The sequence below is a fragment of the Nannospalax galili genome, unplaced genomic scaffold (genome assembly GCF_000622305.1).
Source record: "Nannospalax galili isolate Female #2095 unplaced genomic scaffold, S.galili_v1.0 scaffold34, whole genome shotgun sequence".
In the NCBI taxonomy this organism is placed as follows: Eukaryota; Metazoa; Chordata; class Mammalia; order Rodentia; family Spalacidae; genus Nannospalax; species Nannospalax galili.
The window spans coordinates 6217703-6226320 of NW_008338996.1; the positions used below are offsets into that span (position 1 = coordinate 6217703).

The 8618-nt window shown below is 40.6% G+C and overlaps 1 protein-coding gene across 6 annotated transcripts in view; it reads left to right on the forward strand.

Moving 5' to 3' along the window:
* The window catches only part of Astn2 (astrotactin 2), a 1043712-nt gene that overhangs the window by 419760 nt on the left and 615334 nt on the right, over positions 1-8618 (forward strand). For all 6 annotated transcript variants that reach the window (XM_008833484.3, XM_029563720.1, XM_029563721.1 and 3 more), the window contains one exon: positions 7663-7830. In XM_008833484.3, the coding sequence (XP_008831706.1) occupies positions 7663-7830 (168 nt within the window). The remainder of the gene's footprint in view (positions 1-7662; positions 7831-8618) is intronic.

Below are 8618 nucleotides of genomic sequence, written 5' to 3' on the forward strand. Positions count from 1 at the left end.
GGTGAAAAATGGATTCTTATGGGGAGTGAAAGTTTCTTCTTGCACACAGTATAGACATAGTAAATAGCCTACACAACTCGATCTAGAATATGCCTGTGGTGTTACAATGTCTTGGGTAGGAGATACTTTGGTGGAAAAAAATCCATACAGTTTCCTTTGGAAATAATAAAGAAAAATACTTGGGAATTCTGGACTGCAAGGACCCTCAAGTTTTCTACTATTCTCTTAAATGGCATGTATGACTCTCACAGCATATAGAGTTATGATCTGCTAGATGATTATTGCAAGAAGATTCTAAATCTATCCAGGTTTCTACCTCTTAAAGATCTGATAACAGTATTTTCATATAAAATAGCCACTGGAAAGTCTTACTGTCTTTTTAGAGTCCAGATTCCCCTTATCATTAACATCTTACTCAGACACTGTATACACACTGTAACCTGTCTACCACTTCATCTGTCTATCTAGTGATGCTTGACTGCTTAGAACTAGATTGGACACCTAACTAGTCATCTCTAAATTAATAAAAGGGGATTATTCCAGACTAGGGTTTTTATCCTGAGTTCTATGCATCTCCAGGCAGTCTACAGATAGAACTGTATTTCAATTATTGGCTTCCTTTGTCATTCTATGACTTATTTTTATTCATTTGAAAACTTCATTCTGAGGGTCAGTTCCTGTGATCCCTTTGCACTAAATAAAGGTAATAAGTGGAGCAGATGCCAGACTTCAGGTGTATTTGTCCAGTAAGACAAAAGTAGTGTATTAATTTACTAAGACTGCCGTAATAAAGTACCACTCACTATCTGAATGACTGACATGGTAGGAGCATATTTTCTCATAGTTCTGGAGGTTGGAAGCCCCTGTTCAAAGTGTCAGCAGATTTGATTTCTGGGGAAGCCTCTATTCTTGACCAATAGATGACTGTCTTCTTATTGTATATAGTCCCTCCTCTGTCTACGTATGTGGTTAATTTCTTCTTATAAGGACAGGTGTCATACCAGATTATGGCTCTCACTAATAATTCTATTTAGCTTTGTCTTCTTAAAGACTCTACATTCAAATTCAGTCATATTTTGAATCAATGGAGGCCAGAGTTCCACCATGTGAACTTGAAGAGGAAATGATTCATGTTATCATAAGTAGAAACCATGCTAATGATGATAAGATTGAAGGTGATTCAAGGTAAAGGGCAATAAAATGGCAGGAGAGAAGAAAGGGAGGATCAAGGGGTGGAGATGAAGACACAGATATAAGTGACTGAGACCTTTGTAAGAAAACCGGACCACAATAATGATGTTGCTTTGAGAAACCAGCTGTTCCCAACCACCTGCGTTGACCTTGCTTTTCTTCTTACAATCCCTCAAAAATTTTCTTTGATCACCTGCTGTGCAAGTAGCTTTCAGTCTATGGCACCTAGTAGAATTTAGCCAAGCCTGACTATGGCTCTGGAGACTGAGGAAAAGGCCGGAGTGGACACCAAGGACTTGCTGGGCAAATAGCAGATGTGGTCCTCATATCTGCTTCTGAGTTTGCGCATCATCCTGCCTCCAGGAGAGGCATTTCTCCTAGGCCTGAGACCCTGACAAGCATACTCTGTGATGGTATAACAGAAGGAAGGGCACTTTTCATTATCTGACACCTAAAGGAAGGCAGAAACTAGAACTGAAAACTTCTAGCCAAAATCGAACAGGGCTTCATTTATGGAGAGTATTTTTCAGCCGTACGCTCTTTCTTTTGTCTGCCGTCCATTCGCCATCATGACTAGAACCTTGCTGTGAAGTCTTCTATCACGGCTCTGCTAGGTCTGGCTCATGGTTCTCAGTGTAATGAAAAGAATTTGCAGCTGCTGTCTGTCTCGCCAGGCAATTTTTGTCTGGTGATACCTCCTTCCGTGGTATTTTTAGTTCTCATCTGTAGCTTTCTGTTTCTTTGGGGGCTGCTGTGCCTCTGGCTTTTCACAGAACATTATGGAGTGGCCTGAGCTTCCCAGCTCACCCCTGATCTATGCTGCACAATTACAGAAGCAGGCTTATAATCAATGTAATTGAAGATCAGAGTTAATGAGGACCTCCGTGCCCACACAGTCCCCTGAGCAGCACTGGGCTTCAGATGCTAGATAAAGAAATGATTGGGCTGAACTGAAAATCCATTTGGCTAATTAGATGATGTATATTCCCACAAGGCAGTGGGAGAAAAATGAATATATATGTATATATATTTAAAAATAAGGAAACATGACATTTTGAAGTTGAGATTTTGGCAGAGATTCATTCGAGAGTCATTGCTCTCTGGAAGATGTATATGAGTATCTTAGAGAGGAATCTTAGAACGCCCAGTAATGGGGGGGGTTAATCTAATGCCAAAAAACTGAGACAGAAGTCCAAAGGAAAATAAGAGAAATATGAGACACTTGGAATAACACATTTTTATTCCTTTGCTATGTAGTTTTCATATCCATAAAAATGTGGCAATTTATTCAGAAAGTTGTTTGACACCCTCCTGAACTCGGTACCATTTTTCTCCTTCCCTTCCTTCCTCTCATTCTTTCTCATTCTCACCCCACTGTCTTTTTGACCTTCCACCACACCATAGGAATCATGCTGATCATAGAGTTTAATAAATCATGGCTTTTGTGAAAGAAATGCAAAATCTAGTTTGGATAACAAGCATAGAGGAAGGCGGGGATGGATACATCATCTTTACTTTAGATTTTGCGTATTTGATCTGCCTCCCTAGCAATAGTCAAACACTGCATTTTATTCAACCAGAGCCTGATACAGGGCTTGGTGTACAGTCCTATATAAATTCATGGATGAATGGATTTATGACTGGGTATATGTTGTTGCTCATTGGATGAAATTCCTCGTAAGTCTTAAAAGGATTTGAAATGTGTGAGCCAGGTCTGGAGGTGAACTTTAATGGGTAAATGCCAAACTGTTTACTATATGCTCCCCAAGCAGTTAGTTCTTTATTCTTGATTCCTTTTACCTTGTCTGATTCAATGCTCTTCACATACTTCAAGATTTAAGTTAAAGGCCAATTCCCAAGGTCTGCTCTCCAAGCCCCCATTTTTTTTCTTCCTCTATTATCTGAAGACGATACCCACCTTTCCACAGTCTTCACCACACTCTGGTTTGTGGAGTAGACATTTGAACATGCACTTGGTCTGTATTATTTAGCTCATAATGTTCTCAATGGAGTCAGCTCATTTCCCAGTGTCTAGGTCAGTTTCTTATAAAAGGAGGAATTTACTAAGTGTTGGCTGAATGAGAAAATTAACGCATTATAGTGGGCACAAAAATCACTTCCTTTCATTATCTTATGTGACATGACTGTGGCACCTCCTCATACCTTAATACAGAACCCCTTTACTCTAGTCGGTACTATACTCACTCAGATTTCAAGTCCATGAAGGTGAATGAGAGTTCACTTGCAATGGGGGTCATGATGGTAAAGTTCAAGATTTTAGTTTGAAAGTATGGTGACTCTTAAAGGAATAACCTTATTTTCTAGCTTTCATAGAATGCAAATAAATCTAACTTGGGACCATGACATGTCCTTCCTGCTTCACAATCCCACGAGGAGCTGAATCGAAGGTCCCTGTAAGCAAACATGGAACTTGATTTCGCTAATCCATTTTGCATTCATTAAACCTCTAGCATATGACAAGTATTTTGCTGAGGGATGGATTGTCCTTTTCCCAGAGATAACCCACAGTCTGTGTCTGGGTAATGTGAAGTTGCAAAGGCCTGTCATGATCTGAAATTGATCTGAAACCAGTATGAAGGATGACTGAGTGCCAGAGTTTCTCATAGGATCTGTGGAAGGCTTTGCTACATGACTGAATTATCACTTGTTCCTCTGACAAAGTCAAAGTCTAAGAAATGAATAAATACCTAATGTCCTCCAGCACTATACCACAGGTGCCAAAGTGGGTGCACAGCCTGCTGGAGGTGAGCAAAAAGACCACAGAAGCAATCCCACCAAAACTCCTGTTTCTGAAGATAGCCCAAAATAATAGGAAGGTCCCAACTTTAGAGACTGAAAACCCTTGCTTCAATTTCCACTTTTACCCCTTAGCAATTGTAGAAATTGACCAGATCCATTTCTCCCTGAACCTCATGTAGTCATCCATGAAATGTGAAAATGACTGTCCCACAGCTGCTGCAAGTGAACAGAATATGTAACATATTTATCCCAAGAATGAACACACAGGCATTCAAAGTACAGCAACTCCTTTCTGCCAATGTAGCATCTGTATATCTCTACGTGATATCTTGTCAAAGAAGTTGAACATTACCTACTGACCTAGTCCCTTCACGCTGCTAAAATAGAGTCCCATGGGCTGGAAGTCTTATAAATAACATAAATGTGTACTTTGTAGCTGTGGGGTCTGGAAACTCCAAGATCTAAGTGCTAGCAGATTTGGTGTCTGGCAGGGGTCTGTCTCCTGTTTCATGACAGGCCATCTTATTACTGTGTTCTCACATGGTGAAAGGCACAAGGGAACTTTCTAAGGTCTTTCTTAATGGCACTAGTCCCATTCACAAAGACTCCATACTTGTAACCTAATTACCTCAGAAAAGCTGAATCTTCAAGTACAAACTTTTAGTCTATTGCACCTGACTTCAAGCCCAGTCCTTCCAAGGAAAATCACATTTCTCACATTTAAAATCTGATGATATTTTATGTAGATCTTAGAAATTATAAGAAATCCAGATATTATTCTGAATAAATCCTATTTGTTGATTTCAAAATGTGCCCAGGATTTGACCTACCTTCGTGGAAGCTGTGATGTTGTATCCTAATCTCCAGTAAGCATCCTCCATTGTAAGAGATTGCTTTACCCGAAGTTTTGTCCCTTTCCCAGAGATAGCCCACAGTCTGTGACTGGGTAATGGGAAAGTACAAAGGCCTGTCTTGGTTTGAAACCAATATGAAGGAAAATCCAGTGCTACAGTTTCCCATGGAGACATAGAGGGCTTTTCTGCGTGTGTATGACAGCTTGACTTCTCCCTTCACACAATCCTCCTTTGCTCACTCTCTTACAGCAGCACACCCACAGAACTTCCCATGCCAGTCTCTACCTTTGAGTTTGCTTGCAGATGATTCTGACCTAAGACAGATGCATTATCAACTTAACCTTGATATCAACCTCTCACTGGGGAATTCTGTATCCATGTTGTTTGCGTATAGTGACAGGTTTTGTTTTCTTGCTAAAGCTCACAGAGCTAGTAACACCATGAGGATATGGTATCTTTCTGACTGTTCTCTTTATCACTGTGCTGTGCAGCTTTTCTGAAGTAGCAGGATTAACCAAACTCAGCCCTGGGACACAATTCAATATCCATTCTTCAGTCTTTAGTGCGAATAAATACAGGAATTATCCATTTAAACAGCATGGCTGTGCTTTTTAAAAGGAAAAATCTGCAGTTGATACTGATGTGCAGTGCCTTGCTCAAGGACCCATGTGACATGTTTCTGCTTGGGCTTTGTTCCAGTGGGGGAAATATGGCTTTACAGATAGATTTGCATAGCTTTGCTTGCCAGAAATTTGAAATAAGGAATCCAACAGACTCATTTCTTCTTTTTTTCTTTATGTTTAGTTTCCAAAGACTTTAGGACCAACTTCAAAAGTGGTCACATCAAAAATCCTGTCGACCATGGTGCTTTTACATAGGAACTCCTTCTATAGGGTGATGGAAACTATGCCTGTGTGAGTTAGAGAAGATAAACATACCCTGATGTATCTTTAACGTTTTTTGGAAAAGCTCTTCATGCACAGCCTCAGATACTCAGGCTGCTGGGAACTATTTGATATGATCCCACCTCCTGGTCATTTTTCACTGGACTACAGAAGGTCACCTGATCCAAGATGAGTCCAAGCATAGGTCAAAACCAGAGTTTGATGTGGTCTGACAGAGAATTCTCTGATGTATAGGACGCATACAAACAGATCTATTTTTTTTCCTGACTTTTTCCCTGGAAAGATTTTTGTTTGTTTTTATGATAGTGGGGTAGAGAGAAGCAGATACAGCAGGAAGACTTAATCATTTTAGTCATGAAACATAGTTTTCTGATCCCTCTGATGGAGAGTCTTAGATCTGCCATAAATCCAGAATCTCTCTTCACAGCTAGTGTTGTGAAACCTGGTCCTATTTGGACTCATATTTCTTCACTCTGTGAAGTTCGGCCTTTGCTTTGTGCTATTGCTGAATACATACATTCCCCACCCATCCCCACATGGTGCCACCCTCAAGCAGTTTCCATTTCTTGTCTCCTCCAAACTGTGTACACATATTGAAATGAGCAAATGGGCATCTGTATAGAATATGTGTGTATGGTTGTATAATTATGTAATTATCATACTGAAATTGGTAATATAAGACATGCTAGTATATGTGCATGTTTATGTACACACTGTATCTATCTGAATTAATGAGGAGTATTTCAATTCAAAGATGACAAGGCTTTTCTTTGACCTACACAAGTTTTTAGGAACACATTTAAGCCTTCATTGGAAAATCGGTTGATTATAATGTAAATTTTAATCTCCAGGCTCTCCTAGCTTTTAGACTCATGTGGAAAGAGCTAACTGGATCTACACTATACATGCCATTCTGATGGAGGCTGACATGATCCTTTGATCCCAGACCTCACCTGTCCATTTTCCTGTTGTTTCCCATCACCAAGTATTAAGACTCTTTAGTATGCTTACTTTTGGAGACAGGATCTCCCTGTTTATCTCTAGCTTGCCTAAAATTTACTGTGTAGATATGACTAGCTTTGAACTCACTTTCTTTACCTCCTGAGTGTTGGGATTATAGGTATGCTCACCAAGCCCAGCTGTCAAGGCTGTGTGTGTGTGTGTGTGTGTGTGTGTGTGTGTGTGTGTGTGTAAAACACATTTTTGCTTAAAAGTGCTGAGAATCTATGTCTTTGTCTACCTCTGTCTCCATCTTTGTTTCATCATCTCTCTCAGAATAAAACTAAGGGGTTTAAGGTTATAACTCAGTGGTAGAGTACTCATCTAATATTTGTAAGCCTCCAGATTTGAACCACAGCACTCCACAAATAATAACCTCAGAAAACACAGCATAGCTGGGGAAATAGGCCTGTGTGTTATCTTTCCTACACTCAACCAATCTGTCCATACATATTGCCTGCTCAGCCCCTGGGAGCATTAATAACCCTTCTCCAGGGAGATGTGTGGGTGACAAGGACATTGGCTTTTTTTCTTCCTTTTGAAATTTAACATTTAATCACTCATGACTAGCACAAGTCAGGCACTGCCTAAGTTCTTTATCTATTTCAATCTATTTCATTCTCACAACTGAGGTGGGTCTCATTAATATTTCCATTTGCAGTTGAAGCAGCTAAGGCCGATCACTAAATGACTTCCACAGAGCTAATGGCCCATAAGGGCAAAGTCTGACTCTCACCCATATTCCCCCAAATCTAAGGACCCATTCTTACCCACTGGGCTGAACTCTCTCATGTTGCCTTTTGGCAGCAGACTGGCACAGGGTAAATGTTCTTTGAGCGCTTTTACGCAAGTGGGATCCAGTGATGGGGTGGCTTGTGTTGTCTATCCCTATATCATCCCCATCAGTTCGGAAACTAAGAAGGAAATAGCTGTTGCTTTTTGTTCAATCATAGGGAGCAGCTTTGTGGTGAGTGAAGGAAGCTACCTGGACATCTCTGATTGGTTAAACCCGGCCAAGCTGTCCTTGTACTACCAGATCAATGCCACCTCCCCATGGGTGAGAGATCTCTGTGGACAGAGGACAACAGATGCCTGTGAGCAGCTCTGCGACCCAGAAACTGGTAAGCTACAGGGAGCAGGGCTTGGGATGAGCATGATATGGGCTGAGGGGGGCTCTGTATTCTCTCTGCTTAAAGAACCAGAGATTGCTGAGTCATTGATAAGAGATTTGATGTGAAAGTCTGTTAGTCCAATCAGTACTTAAACTATGTGCTGCCATTTCCTGGTAAGGGAGGAAATTCGTAGAGAACCACAGAATCTCAGAGTTAGAAAAGCCCACAGAGGGCATCCAGGTCAACTCCCACAAAGCAGAATGTCTGAATGTCATGTGACACCACCAGGTTCAGGTCCCATTTGCTTTTAGGTCACTGGGCGTTCTGCAACAAGACATGATGTTATTTTTGAGTGTTAGGAAAAGAAAAGGGTGCTAACAAGCAAGCTTTCTGTTAACCTTAAATGAAAGCAGAGGGAGTGATGAAATCCATACAGCCTGAATGGGGAAAGGGGACTATGTGAGGGGAGAAGAGGACCAGCAAGAGGGCATCAGAGATGAATGAAAACAAAGTCTAATGACATATGTGCAAAAATGTCATAGTGGGACTCATTACTTTGTAAGCTCACTTAAAACGGAAAAAAAAATGAAGCTTAAATAAGATGATATGCAGAATGCATTCAATGTGTTCATCTGCATACTCATTCAATGGTCATTTCTTATAGGGAGGCACATTTTTAGACAATGTCTGTGCCCAATGAAGTTTGTGTGTGATTGTGTGTGGAGGGAAACACCAAATCTGCATGGTCTCATATGGTCGCCAATAGCCATACGTGCCTGTCTATATTAAATTTATTA